We start from the raw sequence: 25042 nt of genomic DNA on the forward strand, positions 1-25042 counted from the left end.
TTTATCCCTCTGATATATTTATAGAGAGCAATCATATCTCCCCTCAGCCTTCTTTTGGTTAGGCTAAACAAGCCAAGCTCCTTGAGTCTCCTTTCATAAGACAAATTTTCCATTCCTCGGATCATCCTAGTAGCCCTTCTCTGTACCTGTTCCAGTTTGAATTCATCCTTCTTAAACATGGGAGACCAGAACTGCACACAGTATTGCAGGTGAGGTCTCACCAGTGCCTTGTACAACGGGACTAACACCTCCTTATCTCTATTGGAAATACCTCGCCTGATGCATCTCAAGACTGCATTAGCTTTTTTCATGGCCATATCACATTGGCGGCTCATAGTCATCCTGTGATCAACCAATACTCCCACACTCAACGCATACCCCATGCTCTCAGCCCAGCAACTAATCAAGCTATTTCTCCCGGAGTCTGGGAAGGAAGAACACGATATGGAAGGTGCCCAGACACTGTGATGGTGGGACCTTTGTAAGGACCTAGATGGGCAGAAAATAATGATTTTGCACAATGAAGGGCATAAAAGTTACACGCCTCTGCAGTCCTGCTATGCCCAATCTGGGCTCCCCCATTGCTCAGCCAATGCACCTCCTCAACCCCAGGCTGCAGCTCCCCTTGCTGCTTTTCAGTACAGAGCCATATGGGTTTTACTGCAGCCCTGTCACAATCACACGTGCAGTACAGCAGAGCCACCTTGTGGCATCAGGATGCCTCCTGCCTGTTATAAACATCGTTCATAGTCAACCAGACCCCTTCTAGCTCCCCTTTGCTAGTCAGCAGAAGCTGCATGGCTTCATCAAGCTATGCCCTGCACTCCCTCCCACATTTATCTTCTAGTTGTTCTGAGGAGCTGGCGGTTAGGGAAAGTGGGTGTTAGGGACCCACCTCCCCTTGGAGACTCCTGATTGGAGGATGCTGAAGAAGGGTGTTCATGGGCCAGTTGTAGTGCTCTATGAGCAAATGCCTGAGAGACCATTAGCCTTACAATGCTATCTACAGTATTTTCCAGTAAATGACACCTGGAAACAGTGTCCTTGGGACTGGGAGCAGGGTTGGTGGCTAGCAACCATCTGGAATACACAGCGCATCAGAGAGTGGGAAGTGGGCCTGGTCTGGGATCTAGTTTGGTCTGCAGTGGCAATGGGGCAGAACTTGGGTCAAGATGCCTTTGGTAGGGACCACATGGTGATGTGGTAGTCAGGGCAGCTCAGGTTGTCAGAGAACCATTCAGCTAGGTGTGGATCACTTGTTGGAAGTGGGTGGGAGGTATCGATGGCTGTGGACACTTTGGGTCAGGTTTAGGAATTAGGAGCTCTGGGCTCTTGTTTGAGATACCAGAGGGTTTAGGTAGCTGGGCTGGGGCTGTCTCACCTATTGGGGATTAGAAGAGGGGATCAGCAGTGGGGGGAGGGCTGTGGTGCTTGACGGAGGAGATCGTGGGTGAATTTGGCAGTTGGGGGTGAGGGGTGGCAGGAGGGTTCAGAAGCTCGTGGGGGTTGTCTGAAAATTTAGCAAAAGGGACCAGTAGCAGCAGTTGAGGAAACTCATCTTTGGCATTCCGAGAATTAAAGGATCCAAAAAATTTTGGTTAAAACAAAACAAGGCCAGGGCACTGCGTCAACAGATAACACGTCCCAGTGTGGGATCACAATGTCGCCACATACTGACTGCCCCGGAGCAGCCTGCCACAGAAAGCATGGGAACCCAGGGGGCTTGTTTGTGAAACAGTTACACGGATAAGTATTAAAATTCTTTAATCAACTCCAAGGACAGATAGGAAGTTAAAAAGCAGTTATGGGGTGTGCTCTGAATGGTTGGTTTCTTCCTCTGGTTGCCTTTACCCTACAAGAATCGAGCTGGAGTTATATTTTACCTTAGGGTGCTGTGTTGATGGAGATTTCTTGGAGTGGGGGAGGTGCTGCAATATTTGCTGGCAGCTATGAGATTCCATTTTGGGGGAGGTAGAAGGGCCTGATTGGCCAGAACGTCTTAAGGGTGGGGCTGAGGGACTATAAAGTTTACTCCAAATTTATTCCACTTTAGGAGATCAGTGTAGATGCTCTAGCCCTCACTCTACTTGCTGGGCAATGGCATAATTTACTTAGGTGCTTGCTCCAGCCCTGTGGAGTGGATTGCTTTTTGGGAGCTCAGTTTAATTAGAAAACGACAGCTGCTCCAGATTTTACAAGGTGAAACTGGCTCCTCCGTCTAGTTCAGGAGCTCATTCCACCTTAGACGCTTGGTTCATCTCAGAAGTTTGCTCTAGTTTGGGAGTTCACTTTGGTTCTGAAACTTGCTCTACTTTAAGGATCTGACTCCAGTCTGGAGAACTAGTAGCCTTTGCTTCAGGGTCGCTGTTAGAAGCTTTCCTACCCTTAACGAGGGGAAGCTGCTATTGGAACGTTGTCACTCATATTAACATGCTTCCTATGCAATCTTAAATTTAAATAATTTATTTTCTCTGTTTTTTGACATACTTCTGTTTGTTCCCTCCTCTCTTGCCTTCACTGCACCGGGAAGTCTAAGATCCACAGCTCTCACGCTACAATTACAGGGTGACACTGACAGTGTTGTGATATGAGGATGCAGCTGCCACAGCATCATGTTTTATCTCACACAAGGTATGCAAACGGGTGGCTCCCTGAGGTGAATGTAATGCATGGAAAATGGAGTGAGGATTTTTGTTTCATTGTAACACCAGAGCTGATGAAGCTTCCCCACTGAAGGTTCAACTTCCTCTGAACATGGAGAAGGCAAGGCCAGGTGGTGGGTAGGTATTTTGTAGCTGTGCCCCTTGCAGGAGTGAGGAGGCTGTTAATATCCACCACTGACTGCTTGGGTCAGTGGTTCTCAATCAGGGATACGTGTACCCCTGTGGGTACGCAGAGGTCTCCCGGGGATACATCAGCTCATCTAGATATTTGCCTAGTTTTACAACAGGCTACAGAAAAAGCACTAGTGAAGTCAGTACAAACTAAAATTTCATACAGACAATGAACTTGTTTATACTGCTTTATATACTGTACACTGAAATATAAGTACAAGATTTATATTCCAAAGGATTTATTTTATAATTCCACGGTAAAAATGAGAAAGTCAGCAATTTTTCAGTAATAGTGTGGCTGTGACACTTTTGTATTTGTGTGTCTGATTTTGCAAGCAAGTCATTTTTAAGTGAGGTGAAACTTGGGGGTATGCAAGACAAATCAGACTCCTGAAAGGGGTACAGTAGTCTGGAAAGGTTGAGAGCCGCTGACTTGGGTCCCTAAAATACAGTGTCATTCATTAACATTTTCAGAAATGCTGTATCTTTGCTGATTCTTGCTACAAGGGAAGGCCAAGTCGAATTCTGTGACCAAAGGGTATAGGATAAGCCCGGAACAGGAGTAATTGGTGCTCAGAACCACCCCCTTGCACATTCTGCCCCATTCCAATGCAAAGACCCTGGAGCATCCCCAGCAACATGACCTCCTGGAGCTCTTCCCACTCACATGTGCCCGGTGAGATGACCCCGTTGGAACTTGTTTCGTTCCTTTCCTTGGAAAGGGAGGTGATTTCTCAGCTGTGCTATTAATAGTCTTGACATGCTTTTATAGTGAAGGGTTGTTTCAGACCCAGCTCCTTAGGATCTGCCACTGGGGTTTCCAGAGTCTTCCCCCTCAGCTCTGACAGACCCTCCCATGCAAAACAGGGGAAGCCCCCTTATACACCCAGCAGGGAATGTCCTCTTGGCAGGGGGAAGAAGCACACAGCCTACCCAAGATGGGGAAGTGAAAAACTGCTGTGGAAAATAAGAGAGGGTGGTGAGAAGAAGCAACTGTCAACACCCCCAGCTCCACCCTGCTCCCTCACAGAGGAGAATGAGGCTGTGGTGACCTTTCTGAACTGCTAGTCAAATGCTGCACATGAAATGTGAGTGCCCTGGGGCTCAGCCCCTTTCCATGGCACCCCATCCCCATCCACATCATGGGAGATTGTAACTCAGCATTATGATTATGGCCTGGCTTGTGGGAGTGAGGAACAGGCAGCGTCGGGTGACTGGAAGGGACGTTGGTTCAGGAGGTGGGAGCGATGCTACATTTTTAAGGATTGTGAGTGAATTTTTAGCACCTGAGAGAGTGAGGGTCCAGGACTGGGTGAAGTGGTACAGTATTACAGTACAGACTGGGACCCCCAGCGCCCTCGGCACTGTACACACCCGTAGTAAGAGATAGTCCCCGCCCCTGAGCGCTTACTGCAATAGACATGACAAACATAGGGTGGGCAAATGGTTGTATTGTCATCTCTATTGCAGGATGGGGAACTGAGGCAGAGGGAGAAAGTGACTCACCCAAGGGGTCTGCAGCAGAGACAAGAGCTGAACCCCACTGTCCTGAGGCCTAGTGCAGCGCCTTTGCCACAAGGCCATCCTTCCTCATGCCTGTAACTTAAATTTCTATAGCTAATTTAAGTGAAGGCACTTAAAGCTCTTTGCAGTCTGGACGTATAGAAATCACTCACCCACGGTACCAATGAAATGCAGCCACCTCGGGGTGGAACACTGCAACTGTCTAACATTTGTCTAGCATTTGCTCAAGAAACTCTCTGAAAAAGCACAAGATCAAATCCGCACAGACACACTCCTGGAACCCCGACCTGGGATATTCTATCTACTACCCAAGATCCATAAACCTGGATATCCTGGGCACCCCATCATCTCGGGCATTGGCACCCTGACAGCAGGATTGTCTGGCTATGTAGACTCCCACCTCAGGCCCTACGCTCCCAGCACTCCCAGCTACCTTCGAGACACCACTGGCTTCCTGAGGAAACTACAATCCATCAGTGATCTTCCCGATAACACCATCCTGGCCACTATGGATGTAGAAGCCCTCTACACCAACATTCCACACAAAGATGGACTACAAGCCATTAAGAACACTATCCCCGATAATGTCATGGCTAACCTGGTGGCTGAACTTTGTGACTTTATCCTCACCCATAACTATTTTACATTTGGGGACAATGTATACCTTCAAATCAGCGGCACTGCTATGGGTACCTGCATGGCCCCACAGTATGCCAACATTTTTATGGCTGACTTAGAACAACGCTTCCTCAGCTCTCGTCCCCTAACGCCTCTACTCTACTTGCGCTATATTGATGACATCTTCATCATTTGGACCCTGGAAAAGAAGCCCTTGAGGAATTCCACCATGATTTCAACAATTTCCATCCCACCATCAACCTCAGCCTGGTCCAGTCCACACAAGAGATCCACTTCCTGGACACTACAGTGCTAATAAACGATGGTCACATAAACACCACCCTATACCAGAAACCTACTGACCGCTATTCCTACCTACATGCCTCCAGCTTTCACCCTGACCACACCACACGATCCATTGTCTACAGCCAAGCTCTGCGATACAACCGCATTTGCTCCAACCCCTCAGACAGAGACAAACACCTACAAGATCTCTATCAAGCATTCTTACAACTACAATACCCACCTGTGGAAGTGAAGAAACAGATTGATAGAGCCAGAAGAGTTCCCAGAAGTCACCTACTACAGGACAGGCCTAACAAAGAAAATAACAGAACGTCACTAGCCGTCACCTTCAGCCCCCAACTAAAACCCCTCCAACGCATTATCAAGGATCTACAACCTATCCTGAAGGATGACCCAACACTCTCACAAATCTTGGGAGACAGGCCAGTCCTTGCCTACAGACAGCCCCCCAACCTGAAGCAAATACTCACCAGCAACCACATACCACACAACAGAACCACTAACCCAGGAACCTATCCTCGCAACAAAGCCCATTGCCAACTGTGCCCACATATCTATTCAGGGGACACCATCACAGGGCCTAATAACATCACCACACTATCAGAGGCTTGTTCACTTGCACATCCACCAATGTGATATATGCCATCATGTGCCAGCAATGCCCCTCTGCCATGTACATTGGTCAAACTGGACAGTCTCTACGTAAAAGAATAAATGGACACAAATCAGACGTCAAGAATTATAACATTCATAAACCAGTCGGAGAACACTTCAATCTCTCTGGTCACGCGATTACAGACATGAAAGTTGCGATATTACAACAAAAATACTTCAAATCCAGACTCCAGCGAGAGACTGCTGAATTGGAATTCATTTGCAAATTGGATACAATTAACTTAGGCTTGAATAGAGACTGGGAGTGGCTAAGTCATTATGCAAGGTAACCTATTTCCCCTTGTTTTTTCCTACCCCCCCCCCCTTCCTCAGACATTCTTGTTAAACCCTGGATTTGTGCTGGAAATGGCCCACCTTGATTATCATACACATTGTAAGGAGAGTGATCACTTTAGATAAGCTATTACCAGCAGGAGAGTGGGGTGGGGGGAGAGAAAACCTTTTGTAGTGATAATCACCCATTTTTTTCATGGTTTGTGTGTATAAAAACGTCTTCTGTACTTTCCACAGTATGCATCCGATGAAGTGAGCTGTAGCTCACGAAAGCTTATGCTCAGATAAATTGGTTAGTTTCTAAGGTGCCACAAGTACTCCTTTTCTTTTTGTCTAACAACACATTAGCAGTGCTATGCAGCAGTTGAGGATAGGAAGCAAAGAATGCTACATTTTATTGAAACTGCTGGGGGAATTTTAAGTAGATGAGATATAATTACCCCAGCTGGAATTTAGCCAGGACACAGAAAATAATAACCCAGCTCGTATAATGTGCCAGAGTATAGACAAGCCACGGGCAAGCTTTCCCTCCCCTTCCCCCCAAGTACTTCCCTGAAGCACCCCCCATACTCCTGTCCTGGGACCCCCACTCAGTTCTGCCAATGCCCCTCACGCTTGCCCGGCCCCACCCCTGCTATTGTTGTCCAGTGCTCCCAAATAGCTCTAGTCAGTGCATCTCAGTGCTGGCCTGAAGCATGTCCTATGGTTCTAGTCCTGGGCCTTGCTCATGCTGGTAGTTTTGTGACAAGCATTCACGAAGCTTTGACAATGCTAAATCCATCAGACTCGCTTTTCTAGTGACCTAACCGAGATTGCCAGAGATGGGCGGCTGGAGTGCTACTTACCCAGCAGCTGCCTATCCAAGTCCTAAACAGATTTCACTAGCTTCTTGGATATAGCACCAGATTTCTGGCCTCGGCACCAGTGTGAGTTGTGTTCTCTACCAGATTTTGGCCACTAGTCAATGCAGAGTTCTAGGTTACACCGTGCTCATGTGAACCTCTTGGAACTGGGTATTGGGAAGGGGCGTGTCTTGTCTTCTTTGCAAAGTCTTTTCCTCTTTGGCTCCCCTGCAGTCCAACACAGTTGCATGTCTTCCCTGGTGAACAAATACATCTATGAAGAGGTGAAATCAGAAGGTCTTGGTGTTGAGGGACTAAAAGATCAGTTTCCGGAGGAGTCTCTTTAACCTCTCACACTGCAGTAGGAACCAAAAGCAGCCTGGGAGGCAATAAAGAGGAGGCTGCTAGTGGCTGACAGTCATCCCCATCCAACAGTCTGTGGGTCAGGAACTAGGGCTTGAGTTCCCTCAGCTGAGCCTGGGCTAGCTGGCTCAGCCCTCAGGCCAGGTAATGAGCCTGGCTGTGGCAGAATCACCTGATTGGCCGGCTCACTCAATTGGCTGCAAGGCCCCAACAGGTCTGTGTTTGAGCTCCGCAGCAGTGGCAGGTTGCTGGCTGCTGAATGCTTACACCTGCAGCTGTGATCTCTCCTGTGCCTACCCACCTTGTTCCCAGCCTTGCTCCAGTCCCACTCATTTGCTCCAGCCCTGCTGCCTTGCCTGACTTCTAACTCCTGCTTCCAGCTCTGACGCTAGGCTAGGCTCCAGCTCTGGCTCTAATGACTAGGTCAGAGCGCCCATCTCCCTGGGCCCTGACACTATGTAGGCTTGGTCTAGCTTCTTATAGGCAGGTATCCACATCCTAACTGGCATGCATTTGGCCTTATATATGGTGGCAGCCTCAGCAGAGATCTCAAGGACTAAATGTGCCAGGGAGACTGCACTCCTCCCACTCTTAGAGGTGGTGTCTTCTCATGAGGGAGCAGTATATACAGAAAGCTTCTACTGAGGACAATGTGTAGAGGAAGCTTCCACTGCTGTTGGCCTGGCTCTACTTGCTCTGTGGCGAGAGAACTTGCACACTAGGGCTGTCAGTTGGGCACTATAGTAAAAATGTGGGTGTGAGGACTCAATAACTTCCCATGGACACCCCAGAAAGACAGAAGAGCAGCCCCTTGGATTGACAGCAATTTCACTTTATTCGTTAACGTTACAACTTATTTTCTTTGTGCCCTCTCACCGTTCTCCCCGTGCATGGGCAATGGGCAGAACCAGTCAGTCCCATGCACTGAAAATAAGGAACAAGAAGCATCTACAAGAGTATTTCAGCAATGAGATAAATTCCTCTAACCCCAGCCAGGAGGGGGGAATTAATACTGATGTGTTCTCACCCATCACTGGGTCAGAGTAGCGGGGTGGGGGGAGGCGGGGGAGAACCTATTCAAAACAGGTAGGTTACTACTTGCCTCAGAAGAATCCAATATAGATTGAAATGGTGCCCGCATGAACCTCTGATATTCATAGCTTAGTGGCATCTCACAAGAGGGATGTTTCACTGTGGTTTTAGATAAGATGGTGGATGCCCTATCACTTGCGGCTTTTCAAGCTAGACTAGACAAGCCACTGAGAAATGTACTGCGGGGAACAATCTTGCTTTGGCGCAAGATGGGCTCATCCACTTGTATAGAGGACATGTTAATGATTCAGGGTGATCAGGATCACTTGGCAAACTGGGTCCAAGCAAACAATACGCATTTTAATACAGCGAAATGTCAATGTATACATGTAGGATCAAAGAATGTAGACCATCCTTATATGATGGAGGACTTCGTTATGCGAAGCAATGACTCTGAAAAAGATTTGGGGGTCATAGTGGATGACAGCTGAACATGAGCTCCCAGTGTGATGCTGTGGCCAAAAGAGCTAATGTGATCCTGGAATGCATAAACAGGGGAATCTCAAGTAGGTGTAGAGAGGTTATTTTACCTCTGTATTTGGCACTGGGTGTGACTGCTGCTGGAATACTGTGTCCAGTTCTGGTTTCCACAAGTCAAGAAGGATGTTGATAAATTGGAGAGGGTTCAGAGAAGAGCCATGAGAATGATTAGAGGATTAGAAAACATTCCTTATATAGTGATAGACTCAAGGAGCTCAATCTATTTAGCTTACCAAAGAGACAGTTAAGGGATGACTTAATTACAGTCTATAATTACCCACATGAGGAACAAATATTTAATAATGGGCTCTTCCGTCTGGCAGAGAAAGGTATAGCACAATCCAATGGCTGGATGTTGAAGCTAGACAAATTCACGCTGGAAATAGACATAATTTTTTAACAGTGACAGTAATTAACCATTGGGACAATTTACCAAGGGTTGTGGTGGATTCTCCATCACTGACAGGTTTTGAATCAAGAGTGGCTGTTTTTCTAAAAGGTCTGCTCTGGGAATTATTTGGGGGAGGTTCTCTGGCCTGCGTTATGCAGGAGGTCAGACTAGATGATCACAAAGGTGCCTTCTGCTCTTGGAATCTATGAGTAGGCCTTTTCCATCTCCACCTCTTCGGATTTTTTTTTTAAACTTCTTTCCTTTTAGAGATGGTCCCGTGTCTACAGTAGCAAGTCTCAGGCAGTCACAGGCAGAGAGGAAATGGGAGGGAGAAGATATGTTTGCAATCCTGCCTCCTTTCTCTCTCCAGTTTTCCAGTGAAGCAGATTTGCTCTGTCACTCAGGACCAGGCTCTCCTCCAAATGCCAGGAATGCCCCATAAACCATTTTGTTAATTTCAACAGTGCTTCCCTTGAAACCACTATAGAAAGTGGTGCGAAGGATTTTGGGATAGCATCTGAGGAGGAGCTGTTGTGAATGGCAGCAACTGGAGGTCTTGGGACACAAAGAGTAAGCACCCCTGTTTCATGATGAGGGGGTCTTCCCTTCAGAGGCAGTCACTGCTGGCCTGCATGGGCTACAGTAACCACGGTTAAGTGACACAGTGATTGCCAGGGTGCCAATGCTTCTACAGCCTTTCCAGACTGAGCCAATGAGATGCTGAAGGTGCGTCTACACTTAGGGCGGCATGTAGAGACACTGTATGCCCTGCTAGTATGGGTTTAAACAGCGGTGTTGACAGTGAGGCACGGCTTAGATGAGTAGAGTGCAGTGCCCCACACATCTGAACACTAGGGACTGTACCCTACACAGCTCCCCACACGCCCAAGCAGGGCCTGTGCTGCTATTTTTAGCAGTGTAGTGTCCCGTTGCCTCCCCACTGCCAGAGGCTTCCACTGCCATAGTGAAAAGCTCTGGCAGTGGGGAAAGGCTCCGGCAGCTCTCCACTGCCAGAGAGTTTCACTGTGGCTTGTAGCTACACACCACAGTGACAATTGTGGCTGCAGCTTGCCTTGCACTGCGGCCTGTAGCTACACCTACCCTACACACCACCACAGACAGGCAATCGAATGTGGGCTTCCCATGAAGAAGCTGCTGAGCACTTAGCCCCGTTTCTGCAGCACTCCCAGCCATGAGGGAATGGGAGACTGGGACTTGAATCCAGGCCACCTGCATAGCCATGTTAAGCACTAACCTTTACACCACCAGCCAAATGTATTTTAGTTAAAACGCTTTGCTCTCTTCCTGTCAGGACTGCTGTGAGAAAGTTGGAGACACCAGTTGCAGCAAGGAATTCAGGCTTTTGTTCCCTGTAGCAGCTTCTTCAATTCTCTCTAGCAACTATTCTGGATTAAGGTCACTTTTATTTCAGAACAGAGTGTTCACATAAGGAGTTATTCGGAATAGCTATGCTGGTCAATTTCCCCATGTAGACAAATCCTTACAGAAACATCAGTTATAAGCTAAATATTCCCTCTCACCCTCCCATCACGCTAAAATTATCTATTATTATAATTCCTGTTGGCATGATACATGTAGTATTTCCTGAAGAAACATGAACTAAAGCAGTGGTGGCCAATGGGACGTGCACACACATCCCAAGTGCCTGCCACAGTGATAGCCCCAGTTCTCTGTCCATGGTCCTGGCTGATTCCAGGGCCAGTTGGTCACTGCAGAGATTTCCGTCCCTCATTCTCTGCTTGGGAAGATGCATTTCAGCTCCACCTCCTCTCTTCCCAGACCCTGCAAGGGGATTCGCAGAGCCTTGGCGGGGGGTTGCCACAGTGTGAAGGGGTCACAGGAAGGAGGTGTCTGTGTGTTTATGTTATGGGCCCTCTGACGCTTGGAGGACTTGACTGTAAGTTGAATGGAAGCTGGATAGGGCCCGGCCTATGTTACTTTGCTCAGGGCCCCACAGAACATAGCATTGTACCAGCACTAAGGACCCAACCCCGCTCTCATTGAAGCCAATGGCAAAACTCCCATTGATTTCAGTTGTGCAGGATCAGGGCCTAGAGAAACACCCACCTTCCATTTAAACTTTCACTCTGCTCTTCCTTTTTACCCTTCCCACTCTCCCTAGGACTCCCTCTTCACACCCACACAACACACCCCACCCCCTTAAAATATGGTTGCTAGCAGGTGCAGCAATCATGCAGTTGGTATGTTGGCTCTGAACAATCACTTTTTCTCACGTGCCATCTCTCTTCAACCTTCTCCAGCTACAGAGCTCACGGACCAGGGACAATACAATTGACTCAGGTATCCTCCTTTGGTTAGGGGTGTAACTGGGACTTCCTGGCTTCAACCACCATGTGAAAGGGGAAATATAAAAGGCAAAAGGCATAGGAGGCTGACCTCGCTTAAGGCAAAAGTCTCGTTCTGATTCAAGTCATTTCCGTGCAACAGCTTATCCATCCAAATGAAGCGATTTTGTCACCTTCAGTGGGCAACCAGCTAGTGCCAGCCCTATTTTGCCTGCTGTCATGGTCTCTCCTCAGTGGTGCAGTTATTCTGAATGGTCTTTGTGGTCACCAGGACAGTGGCCCCCAGCTCTGTTGCTGGTAGTGGAAAGCCATGGTCACGTTCTTCGTTGCCGGCGGAGAGAACAGAGAGCTGAATGACATCACTTCCTGCCCCACCTTGGAAGACTGGCTTCCTCTTTGAGAAATCTCCTCTTCCTGCTGGCCCAGCATGCTTCAGGGTGCCATTCACGTGTTGGCATGTGGCCAGTACGAGATCATCTTCTTCTGGCAGTTTCGGTCCCTTACAGGCCTGGCTTTCACAGGAAATGACACAGTCCAGGTTTTCTACAAGGGGAAAAAACCTGATTAATAATGCACAAGCCAGGGTGGGCTGTATAGCTCAGGGCTGAGCTACCCTCCATGACATCCTCCTGCAGGAGCACATGCAAGATGGAGGTGGGGTGCTGCAGTGAAGGAGGAGGTTAAAGGGCCATGGGCACTCCCTCTGTTGTCAGCAGCTCTAACAACCGTTCAGCTGTCAGACCCCTTCCCCACCCTTGGGACAAGCCCCTCAACCTTCACCCCAGCTGCCAAACTATTCCTGTGCTCCCAGTGACAAGTGGGAGAGGTGTGACAAGGAGGAGTTCTGCCTTTCCTCCCCATCCCGCCTCCCAGAGACCATGTCTGCATTAGCCAGGTTACACCGACAGTTCCCCTCCCAACCTGCGGAAGAACAACTCGCATCCATGCTCAAAAGAGAGTCAGACAATTGCTAATGAGGCAGCACTTGAGGTAATTTACCCCAGATGTTGTGGGGGTAAGACCTGGGCTAGCCTGAATTGGACGCACGCATCACCCTGGCACAGCTGGAGCTCCGTGAGCTGTGGAACAATAGACTGCAATGTTGCCTTCTCTAGTGTAGAGAAACCCTGGCTCTAGCTACTAGCTCTGCTCCTTCTGCTGGCTGCAAACCTCTGGGACATCATAGCGGGGAGAGGGAAGTGCGTTGGAGGGGCGGGGACACCGTGGGACACTATGTTGGGACAGAGATTGCAGTCTCTGGGTTGCTGGCTGAGGATCTGCAGAGCAGGGAGGGTGCATTTTGGGGGTGGGAGAAGAATGGGGTAAAGTGCGTGGAGGACATTTCTGGGGGTGGGTAGTTGGCTGAGAGTGCAAGGCCTTACACTCAACATCGTTTCTTGGTTTATCTGTGACAAGATAACTTTTGAATACCACCTCTGATCCAGGCCAGCATTTCAGGAATGTTCCGGGCCTCAATGCCAGACCTCTGTTGATTCTGGGGGTGATCAGAACATCTATAGAGGGACAATGGGGAACACTTGGAGTGTCTGCCACCTGTGGATAGCACCCACTACCATCTTGCAGCATCACAATACCCCTGCTCACCCTCCCATCAGCGTTTAACATCTCGACACCCCGAATACAGAAGAGAAATAATTGCTCTCCCTGTGGGGTGGACAGGCAGCCAGCAGGGGCAGCTAGAGGGAAGAGGAGAGAGAAGGAGGCTTTCTTCATCCCTTCCTTCTTCCTAAAGTCCTGCCTCCTCAAAGCCTGCTCCAGCTGAGGGAGAGAGGGCACCGGCTGTCCAACCCTCCCTTCTGATGGGTGGGGGAAGGAAGACAGGTGCTTTGTGGAGGGAGAGGAGAGGGAAGACACACAGAGTCCCCGGCATGGGACCTTGGTGTGAGGGGAGGGGGAAGTAGGGGTAACAGAACCCCTGGCGTGGTAGAGAGAATGGGGGACCCTTCTTTAGGGGGAGGGAAAAGGGTCATGGGGGCACCCAGAACCCCTGGTGGATTGGGGGGAGACTGGAGGATGCTAACATGTGGGCACCCAGAGCCCCTAGCAGGGGGGAGATTAAGGGGAGTTGCAGGGAGTTCCTGAAATAGAGGGGGATGTGAAGGTGGCTCACTGGGAGCTTGTGGGGGGAATGGAGGGATGGTGGGTGAAATGAGCTTGGCCTATGCAAGCTATGTGTGACCCCCTCCTACTATGGGGGTTTTGGATGATGGGGACATGGCTGGGGGTGTGTAAAAGGAGACCATCAGCCAGCACACTACGGAACTTGCCCAACTGAGGGAGCTGTCATCTGTCAAACCGCCTCACTGGGACCAGTTTAAGGTAGCCTGAGTGTGGACACAAGGGCAAACCTTCCACCAATTTATACTAACATGGTGGTGGGACAATCAATTTCTTTACCACTGACTGATCTCTCCAGTGCAGACAAGCCCTCATGGGTATGTCTACACTGTAATTAAAAACTCATGGCTGGCCTGCACCAGCTGACTTGGGCTGAGGCTATTCAATTGTGGTTTAGACTTTCAGGCTCGGGCAGGTGCCTGGGCTCTAGGACACAGTGAGGTGGGAGAGTCCCAGAGCTCCTGCTAAGCTACAATTAAACAGCCCCTTAGCCTGAGCCTGAGTCAGCTGGCACGGGCCAGCCAAGGGTTTTTAATTGCAGTGTAGACATACCATAAGAGAGCTGCCAATGCTTCCCATGCAGCTGCCTCATCCCTTCAGTGCCCACTTCTCGAGCTGGCAAGCCCCTCTCATGCACAATCCCCTCCCATCTACAGGTGATGGAGAGGCAGCTGCCTCTGTAGTTAAGGTCTCAGCACAGGAGTGCAAGTAGGGTGGTACCCTCCAGTACACAGTACCGGCAAGAAATTTTTAGCAGGTTCGGGTTACCGGAAAGACTTGGCACTAGCCCCTCCCTCTCTGGAGGGGATAGGGCTGCGCTCTGCTCCTTAAAGGAGCAGAACATGGCTAGGGAGGGCATTCATTCTTTATATGGCTTTTAAAAGCACAATACATATGCTAAAAAACTTAAACAAAGGCTTTGTTTACGTTTGTTAGCATGTGTATTGTGCTGTTACATTGGTCAGGAGTCCTCAAGAGGGGAGGAGTGTGTGTGTGGCGGGGGAGAATGGAAGGTGTTTAAATAGAGTCTTTGATTCTGTTTCTCCCCTTGGTCTGAATTATCCATGACATTCATACTGCATCACATCAAGTCCAAATCATTAGAGGAATGCCTCTTTTTGCACTGACCAGAGGATGTTTGGATTCTGATGTCAGCCCAGTTCTGCAGCCTGATGGGAATCAGATGTTGTCCCCAGTGTACATATAATTCTTCTTTGCAGCCAAACTAGTCTAACAGACATTTTGTTAACTGGAACTGGAGCAGCAAAACAAAGAAAACAAATGCCTCATTTCCCAGCTTTGTGGGTGAGAGAACTATAAATGAAGATTATAATGCCGGACACTGATGGTCTTCAACCAGCTGCCTCAGGAATCTGCCAAGAACTTTGCTGAAAATATGTTCCTAATCTTAGCAACGGAGCTAAGACTTATCACACATCTATCCACCTTTCTTCAAATGAAGCTCCTTCTGAACTGACAGCTCAGGCATTGTCAATTTCATCCAGAACGATTTACAAACTTGGAACCTAATCCTGTAAACCCTTAATCATTTGATCAATCCCACTGAAGACAGTGGGACTATTTGCATGAGTATGCATCACTTTTGTGGTAAGCGTTTCAGGAGTCTGTTCTGTTCGTATAAAGGAAGTTGAATCTCTCATTGAAATGCAATGTTTGGGTACAATACCATAATGCAGTTTAGGATACAGTTCTACTTAAAATTTGTCTTTTAATAAATCATACATATGCTGAAATGGCTCCTCACCCAACTCCCATATTCCATATAAAGAGACTGAATACTACATATGTGGGGGAAAGTGAGTAGTTAAGCATGTTGATGTTTGTATATACAAAGGTGGGTGTCGGAGGGGATGGGGAGAGCATGGGGGCCCTGGGCTGGGGGTGGGACAGAGAGGAGTCACATAGAGGGTCACGTGGGGAGGTCACATGCTCTTCACCCCTGTGTCCCTCCCATGAGTGCAGTACCGGTAAGAAATGATTTCTACTTGCACCACTGCAGCCAGGGTTCCTGTAACAGGGTGGCTCGCCCCCTTTGGCTGGGAAGCCTGAGGCTAGCCAACCTTGATTACTTAAGAGACACAACTGGATTGAATTAGACGATTCCACCCACAAGCAGCAGGAAGTAAGCCATGGCAGAGACTGAGGAAATTCAAGCAAGGTTGCTGTAGGGAAGACCCGAACACTGCGGGAGTTGGCCCACCTAGGAGGGCTGGGAGTAGCCTCCTAAGGCAGGAAGAAGATCCTGACACAAGGCTGAGCGACAGTCATAGAAAGCCTGGGTATGGTGACTGTTTCAGTTCCATTACAAGCCCAATCTTCACCCCACGTTAGTTTAGGAAAATAAAAAGATTTTCACCAGCACTTTTTCTGATTGCTATTAGGATGGTGAGGGTGTCCCCCTGACCCCCTCACATTTCAAGTCATTTCATGAAATGATACTGAAGTTATAATTAATTTTAAAATGACCCTTTTTAGTCTCTCATGTCTCTGGCCCCCTCTTTTACACACTTAAACATATGCCCATGTTGCTATTTTAAGTCTTTTGAAGCTTTCTTTCCAGATTGCATACTGAAGCGTTGTGTTTGTGGCAGTCAGGCCTTGGGATCAGGGTTAAGAGAATTTCTGATGTCCGGAGTCTCATTTGAGAATGTTTAAACTATAAGACTACTCCATGCCTCATGCTTGCTACCTTACCTTGTCACTTCCACACCCTTTCATGGATAGATTCTTTCACCTGTGGCATTCTTAGTATTTTAATGTTCGTGACTTTTTGCAGCAAACTTCACTCTAATTCATTAACCAAGTGCTCCGCCTGGGAGCTGAAAGGCCCTGGATGATCTCTCACCCTAGCTGCTGCTGATACTGAGAGGAGCACAGTCATGGAGCCAGCATCAGTATGCAGGGACGGCTTATTCACAAGGAACTTTCCCCTCCTTCCCCCCAGCTCAGCTGCACAGAAACTTTGAAGCAGAAGGGGGAAGAGAACAGGAAAACAGCACATCTTACCCACTCCCCAGAAGCCACTGATATGCTCAGGGAGACATGAAATTATGCATGACAGCTTCTGAGAAGAGAGCGTGGGGTTGAGTCAGCACAGAGGCACAAGCTCCCATGGGAAAAGAGACCTGGCCCCACCCAACCCAACAGTGGCCTTGCCTGACTTTTGGTTAGGGAGTACGGCCCCTTTATGGCTGGGAGGGAAGGGAGGGGAAGCCCCACAGCTCTTCTATACTTGAGGTTAAGACCAGCTTTCCACTTAAAGCTCGACTTTTCTAAGTGCTCGAAAATCTACATGGTTATGAGCTTGCCTTGAAAGCTGGCGTGCCTCCTGGGGGCACAATGCTCTGTCAGTGATCCAAATTCACAGCCACTTGAGCAAGAGGTTCCCAAGATGCAGCCTCAGAAAACCAGCTTTTCTTAAAGTTGAGAGATTCTGGCAACTTTTTTCTCCTGGCTAGAGCTCCAACCAGGGTCCTCCTATCATCCCACCAGGGTCTCTTGTGCTTGGGTTACCCCAACAGCGCGCGTGGCACCCGTTAGCCCTTTGAGGGAAGTCAAATTAAAATGTGGTTTGAAAAAGATTTTGCTTTTCCCATTAGACTTGTCCCAAGCTTCCCTTGTTTGTTCTTGAGCCTAATAGATTACACTGAGCCTGTGCAGACAGAGGAGTTGGGTTCTCAGGTTTGATAGCCTTCAAACTTTCCCTAGATAGTCAAAGGGATAAGCAGTAAACCTTTGAAGGTAACCTTCCCAGCCCATTAGAGAGACAAGGTGAGTGAGGTAATATCTTTGACTGGACCAACTTCTGTTGGTGAGGGAGATAAGCTTTCGAGCTAACACAGAGCTCTTCAGACCCTCCATCCAGCTCGTGTCAGATTAGTCCTACTTTGGGCAGAAATCTGGGAAAGGTTGGGAGGCAAATTGCTAAAATCTGTCCAGATTTTCTTTTATTTCGGGGGAATGTGAATGCTTGCTGGCAGGGGAGGAGCATGTTAGGGGGGTGGAGGAGCGTGGTGAATGGGGTGAGAGGGTTTCGGGGCTGCATTGAGGGATGGGGGATGAGTGATAGGGGAAGAGAGGGCTTGCGGGAGGGACACTGGGAAGAGGACAAGGGGGTAAGCAGCATAGGGATTGGGGGAGCATAGGGGCAGCGGCTCCTGTCAGCCCTACATTCTTCCTTACTTTGTGTGTGCGCCATGATCTGGGAGGGGAGGGAGTTTCAGCCCCTCTCCCTTCCTCCATGTAAGCTGGGATCTGGTGCTCCCTATCCGCCCCCCACCGCCGTGGTACCTGAGCCCTGTGCCTCTGTGTGCCAGGATTGGGGGGGGGAGGGGCTGCCCATCTATGGTGATCGGGGTGGGGGGGGGGCTCTGCTGGAGCATCTGAGCCCCTCTTCCTACCCTCTCCCCCATGTGAATCAGGATGCGGGTAGCTTAGAACAGGCATACTCAGAGCATGTACCAAACCCACACTGCTTGACACACATCAGAAAGTCCTGGGGGGGGGGGGGGGGGGAAGGGAACACCTCCTGCCATGGAGCAGTTCACGTGTCTCCAAGTTATTGTTTCAGGCTGTATTCATTCCCACTGAGTATTCTCTTTCATCCCAGAACATCTCAGCAAGATGAATGGACTACTTGACAACGCTCTGCGCTTGCAACTTTGAAGTTTGAAACCTACCCTGGGCAGAAATCTGAGACTGAACTGTAAACATTTGGGGAAAAGCTGCCTCTCAAGTTTTGTGATGTTTCTGGAGAAATTTAATCGAGTACAGCAGAATATTCAGGAGAGGATGAAGCTATATTTGAAAAGCAAATCAATTATAAATGCAAATACTCCCTGGGAGGGGAGGGGTGGAAGAGTAGGTGGTGATAGGTGGCAGAGGAGCGGGATACATGGGAATGTGTGATGGGGGAGGTGAAAAGACAGGAGCAATAGGGAGTAGTGGAGGAAGTTGGGGGCAGGGGGCTTCCCTTCTGTATGTGTGCTGGGATCTGAGGGAGCCCTGCTCTGCACCCTGCCTGCTGTGGGTCTTGGGATCTGGGAACCCTGATCCTGGTGGGGTGTCTGGGCCCCTCTACCTGTCCCTCCACATGAGCTGAGGTGGGAGGGAGGAAGGGTAACAGATTTAAATATCTGAAATCCAGAACACAATTAGCTAAGATATACATCACCCCTATGTGGGGTGGAGTGCGGGGTCTGTGAGGGAGTTAGGGTGCAGGAGGGGGTTCTGACCTGGGGCAGGAGGTTCGGGCTGTGGGCTCCGTCCAGGCAGCGCTTACCTCAGATGGCTCCCAGTCAGCAGTGCAGCGTGGGTAATGCAGGCTCCCTGCCCACCATGGCTCCACACTGCTCCCCGAAGCAGCCATCATGTTCAGCCCCTAGGCGGAGGCGCTGCCAAGCAGCTCTGCATGGTGCGCACTGCCCACCCCTGCAGGTGCCACCCCCGCAGCTCCCATTGGTCGTGGTCCCCAGCCAATGAGAACTGCGGAGCCAGTGTTCGGGGCAGGGGCAGCGTGTGGAGCTTCCCTGATCGCCCCTGTGCTGAGGAGCCACAGGGACATGCCGGTCACTTCTGGGAGCCGCGCAGAGCCAGGGCAGGCAGGGAGCCTGCCTTAACCCCGTTGCGCTGCCAACCGCACTTTTAATGGCCTGGTCAGTGGTGCTGATCGGAACCGCCAAGTCCCTTTTCAACTGGTGTTCCGGTCGAAAACCGGATGCCTGGCAACCCTAGGTTGGTGGGTGGAGAAGGAGATACACACCAGTCTTCTCTCCCACACTTAGTTACTGTAACAAACATGTAGTAAAACTGTCAAGGTTTTGGGACAGAGACCGTGGATGAGATTTCTCTCACCAGGCCTGTTAGCAACTACGCATTGCAAAGGCTATCCCCATTCCACTGGAACACAATGTGCGAGGGGGAAGAAGCACTGAGGAACTGCATAGCAACCAGGTGGCCTAGTGCAGGGTTTCCCAAAATTGGGAGATGTTTCAAAGGGTTGGTCGCATGGCAGCTCCTGTGGCTCCTGTCCCACAGGGCTGGTTGGGCTCGCCTCCCTGCTCCAGGAACTACAATCTGTGGGGTCGCAGTGCCACTCGGGTTTGGTCCAGCTGTCATGAGGACGAGAGCCTCCATAAGCCAAATTTGAGTGAGTCGCACTGTGACCCCATGAGCCAGGTCAGAACTCTACTCACTCTACTCTGGTCCAGTCAGGGGGCGGGGCCAAACCTGAGCAGCGCTGCAACCCCGGAGGTAGCAATGCCGGGAGCGGAGAGCCAAGCCCAGCCAGCCCAACAGCAGAAGAGCTGCCACCCACCAGCGGGCCAGGACCCAAACGAGACCACCGCAGGGCTTCCACCCCCAGACTGTTTACTGGGACGTGGCAGGACGTCAACACCTACAAATGGGTTCTGAGCCCAGAAAGGTTGAGAACCACTGGCTTAGTGGAAACACCACTGTATTTAGACTGTTCCTAGCTCTGCCACTGGCCTGCTGGGTGACCCTGGCAAATCAGTTTCCCACCTGTAGAATGGGGATAAGGATGTAAAGTTGTCTGAGAGCTACTGATGAATTGTACAATATAAAATCTAGGTCTTTTAGTTATTACCTTGCCACAGTAGCAGATCAACTGCAAACCTAGGGGAGAACTACACCTGTCTAAATGGCCACTAACTCCTACTAACAAACATTTCTCTTTCTGTTTAAAAATCTAGGAAATTAAACGGGGAAAAAACATTGCCCCAGAGTGCAGGTTGCCCAGTGATAGCTCGTGCCCTTCCAGCATATTGAGTTCAGCAAAACTCAGACTTGAGAAAACCAGGAACTAGAGTTCAGGTAAACACCCAGACAACCGTATCTTCGCCCTCTTTGAGTGATGCCCCAATACGACCATAACACACACATTTGCGCTGTCTTTTTACTGTACTGGACAGGGGCTACCTGCCCCTGCCCTATGCTCCAACACGGAGCTTACTCCCCTGACCTAATACGATACTTGAAAAACTGAATAACCACTCCATACCCTTCTACAACCCCTTCACACCTGCACACAGGAGACCACCAAACCTGTACTTTCCCATACCCATCATTAAATCCACGAATAGCTCTCACATCCCACCTCACTACCGATGATACCCATGGCAAGAAGACCCCAGTGTCCTGCTACTGACATGACCAATGCAATTCTGTGCTGAAATGATGCTGACGGGACCCTCAAAGTACACATGTGCACCTCTTCCTTTGATCATGCCCTGGGGGACTCAGACCCAGACCTCCTCATATCACAATTACAGCTCCTCCAAGCTGCTCCAACATATTCCTCTACCATTCAATACGGCTCCAACTAGCACAGTGAATGCAGCTGGAGCGCATGCAGACAGTAGCAGATTTAGAATTAGTGGGGCCCTGTGCTCAGCTCCATTTTTGGGGCCCCTCCTTGGGACCCAGCCAAGAAAAAGAACATTCTCTCTTATCTCCCCCTCCCCAACTATTTTTCGTTCTTTTTCTCTTCATCCTCCTCCTATAAGTAATAGGAGGTAAATGAAAATAAAGAGAGGTACCTTGATTGTTTTGGTAGTCTAACTTATTTTTCCACAAAGACCACCTGAAAATCGCTGAGGGTCTCAGCGGACCACTTAATGATCTTTCCAAATATTTTTTGTACCATTAGCTAACTATTGGAAAGTGCTTTGGATAAGAGCTCTTTATTAAAAAAATGTAAAAAAACATTGGGGTGCGGGGTCTGGCCATGACTTATGGTGCAGGAGGGGGCGTAGGGCTGGGGTTGCAGGGTCTGGAAGGGAGTTAGGGTGCAGGAGTGGGCTGGGGGTTGGGGTGTAGGGTCTGGCCAGGAGTTAGGGTGCAGGAGGGGGCTCAGGGCTGGGGAAGGGGCTTGGGGTGTGGAGCGCTTACCTGGGGCAGCTCCCGTTTAGTGCGAGGGGTGCAGGTGGGAATGTGTGTTGGGGGGTGCAGAAGTGCCCGTTTGGTGGTCAGGGTGGGGGGGAGATGTGTGTGGGGGTGCAGGAGTCAGGGAGGGCAGGGGGTTGGGGGTATGTGAGGGGGTGCAGGAGTCAAGACTGGGGGTGTGGGCTGGGGTCATGGGGGTGCACCCAGCCCCCTGCCCTGAGTGGCTCACAGCAGGGAGCTGGGCGGGGGGGGGGTATGTGTAGGAGCCTTTGCTCCGCCCTGCCCCGATTCCACCCCCTTCCCCAAGGCCCCACCCCTGCCTCTTCTCCGCCTCCTTCCCCAAGTGCGCTGCGGCCCCGCTCCTCCCGCTCCCTTCTGGAGCGACCTGAGCACCAGCAAACAGCTGTTTGGCGGCGGGGGAAGTGCAGGGAGGGGCGCAAACGTGGCACACTCAGGGGAGGAGGCAGGGGAGGGGAGATCTTGGCTGCCGGTGGGTGCGGAGCCTGCAGCAGGAGCCCCAGGAGTCGGCAGGACCAAGCTTCTGTCCCCGCAGCTGCCCAGCCGTGGGGCCCCCATCGTTGTGGGGCCCGTGCCAGAGCAATCTGTTTTTCACTGTAAATCCGCCTCTACATGCAGATAATTTCCAGTGGCTATTGCCAGCTCCTGGGGGCAGAAGTAAAGTGGTGTGGGTATTTACCTGAACTCTATATTTTGTGGTTTCCAGAAGTTTGAGTTTTGCTGAACTCTATGTTCTGGAATGGCATGAGCTATCGCCAGGCCACCATCTGTGTTAATGAACTTTTTTGCCATTTAATTATTAGTTTAGGATTAAAAGCACAACTTTGCAAGCATGAACAACTGGGTGTATATTTCTAACTTGGGGAAAAAATCTGCAGAATTGAATACAAAATGGTAACTTCTCCATAGTTTTTATGAATCAACTTATAAAATCTAATGGAGCATTATAGCTCTGCAGCAAAATTCTATAAAGCAGGTAAAAAAAGCCTACAGAAAGGATCTCATTCTCTGTTCAGTGATGCAGTATTTTAGAATAATTCCAGTGGAGCCCTACTGCATTACTGCAGAACTTTTCCCCAAATGGTTGTGTGCTCTTTAGCCTGAAAGCAAATGCATTCTGGGCATTGTACTCATTTGTACCAACCTCTGCGAGCATCTATCACCTGTGCGTACAGATGGATATGCTCAAAATAAGGGGGGAAGTGTTTGTGTCCATAAAGCTTCAAGTGCACAAATGGAGCTGAGATGGGGCCACTTGGAAAATTTCACTTTTTTTTTTTTCTTGAGAGCTTCTGCAGAAGCTAGTGGGGCTTCTGGAGAAGAGCTGGGACAAGTATTTTGGTCTGTTTCATCTCGCTCGGCGCCCTGGGAGGCCTCGTTGCCTTACAAAGACTAAAGGAACTCAATCTATTTAGTTATGGAAGAGAAGAGTAAGAGGTGGTTTAATCATGGCCGAAAGTGCCTACAGAGGAAGAAGGGGTCTGATGCTAGAGGGCTCAGTAATCTAGCAGGCAAAAGCATCACAAGAGCCAGCGGCTAGAAGTTGAAGTCAGCAGAGTCCAAACTGGAAATGAGGCACAACACTTTAAGTGATTGGAACAGATTCTCAAGGGCTGTGGTAGATTCTCCATCACTTAGTCTGAATGTCTATCCAAAAGATGGGGTCAGGTTCAGACCCATGGGTGGGACTTGATGAAGGAATCACTGGGTGAAATTCTCTGGCCTGTGTTACACTGGAGGTCAGACTAGATGATCCAATGATCCCTTCTGCCCTTCAGATCTATGAAACAAAGACACCTACCCTTGGGCTTTTCATTGGGGCTCCTCCTCTTCCTCTGCCGCCTCCTCCTCACTTGACAGGTCAGCAAGCCACAGAGTGCAGCCAGGACCAGGACTAGCCCCACTAAAGCAGGGATCCCAAAGATCAAACCTGGGCCAGCTGCTGGTGCTTGGGTTGAAGTGGGGGCTACGCTGTTGTGGCATGCTGTGGAGAGAATTAAAGCAAGATAGGCCGTGGTCAGCCCAAGGGGAGCTACTGTGCAGACTTCAGGACGGCAAGCCTGGGTGGTCTCAGGGGAGTTAAAACACAGTGGATAATCCCAAAATTTTCATCAAATGTGGGGCAAATTCCCTCACAAATTCCCAACATCTTCCCATTCAGACCCCCTTACACAGGGAAGTAATAGTCCACGTCCCCCACCTTCTCTCTTCTAAACGATCATTATTTCACCCAGAGTGCGGATGGGGCACCTCTCATATTGCCTGTCTTTTCCATCGCTGGGGTGGGTTGAAATCTCTCTCTCTCCCTAGCTGTTGGGGTCTCATTCACCTTTCTGTCTCTCCCTCCTCCCCTTCCCTGGCTGCTGGTGACTGTCCCATTCCTTTGTTTTTCTTTTCCCCACACCGCTCGGGATGAAGCTCCCCTGCCTTCCTGAACCCATCCCCACCTTCTCTCTCTCATTCCTTCAGTCCCTGGAATCTTTCCCTTCAAGAGGGGGCCTGATCCCCCTCCAGGGAACCCAGGGACTGCCGCTCTCCTCTTACTTGTGTCCTCCTCGGCGTGTCCAGGCAGTTCTGTGCACCTCACACATCCCTTGGTCAAGGGGTCAAAGCACTGGGGAGGGGAGCAGGCAGCATCTGGGTGTCTGTCTGAGCTTCCTCGCATCATGTCCGAGTCAGATTCAAAATTCCTTTATTGTCCGGAGATTTAGACAAATGCCGCCCAAGTGTGAATTCACAGAGCCCTGGGGGCTGTGTCAGAGGGAGATACAGTCTGTCAAGCTGTGTCTGTCCCTCGGGGGCTCCAGCTCTCTGCACTTCCCCCAGGGCGGCCCTTTATCAGGGGAGGAGGAGAGGAAATGTGCTGAAGGCGTCAGCCAAGCCTGCCCACGCAACACCCCCGCTCAGCCCATCTCCCTCCCCCAACCTGCCCATCTAACAGCTCCATAGCCCATAGGAGCCACCACACCAGCGCTGAATAGTTGTCCTTCTAGTCCAATAACCTGCCTCCTGCCACACCACAGCCAACCACTAGTTGATAATCCAGTCTCTCCTCCAGGGACAAGCATTGCTTGTAGAAGGAATCCAAGCAAGTGAAAGCCACAACTCAAACTCTTTCTCAGTCACTGCCCACTAGTCCCATCCCTCTTGTCTTTTCACTTCCCTTTTCACTCACTACATCTCATCTCTCTCACCACCACTTTGGTTTTGGTTTGGAGGCCTCAGCTGCGCCCT

General features: G+C 49.8%; 1 protein-coding gene across 1 annotated transcript; it reads right to left on the bottom strand.

The window, feature by feature from the left end:
• Positions 1 to 8251: 8251 nt before the first annotated feature.
• TNFRSF13C (TNF receptor superfamily member 13C) lies at positions 8252 to 24723 on the bottom strand. The gene is made up of 3 exons (XM_048836643.2): positions 24353 to 24723; positions 23610 to 23792; positions 8252 to 12268 (listed from the first exon to the last, which is right to left on the bottom strand). The coding sequence occupies exons 1-3, from the start codon at positions 24474 to 24476 to the stop codon at positions 11943 to 11945; spliced, it is 633 nt and encodes a 210-aa protein (XP_048692600.1). The 5' UTR covers positions 24477 to 24723; the 3' UTR covers positions 8252 to 11942.
• Positions 24724 to 25042: the final 319 nt, after the last annotated feature.

This window comes from Caretta caretta, chromosome 1 (assembly GCF_965140235.1).
Source record: "Caretta caretta isolate rCarCar2 chromosome 1, rCarCar1.hap1, whole genome shotgun sequence".
NCBI classification, from domain to species: Eukaryota; Metazoa; Chordata; order Testudines; family Cheloniidae; genus Caretta; species Caretta caretta.

Coding starts and splice junctions, on each gene's coding strand:
- TNFRSF13C (XM_048836643.2), bottom strand. CDS start 24,476: ATGATGCGAGGAAGCTCAGACAGACACCCAGATGCTGCCTGCTCCCCT. Junction 23,793..24,352: donor ACACGCCGAGGAGGACACAA/GTAAGAGGAGAG, acceptor TTCTCTCCACAG/CATGCCACAACAGCGTAGCC. Junction 12,269..23,609: donor CCCCAATGAAAAGCCCAAGG/GTAGGTGTCTTT, acceptor TTCCCCTTGTAG/AAAACCTGGACTGTGTCATT.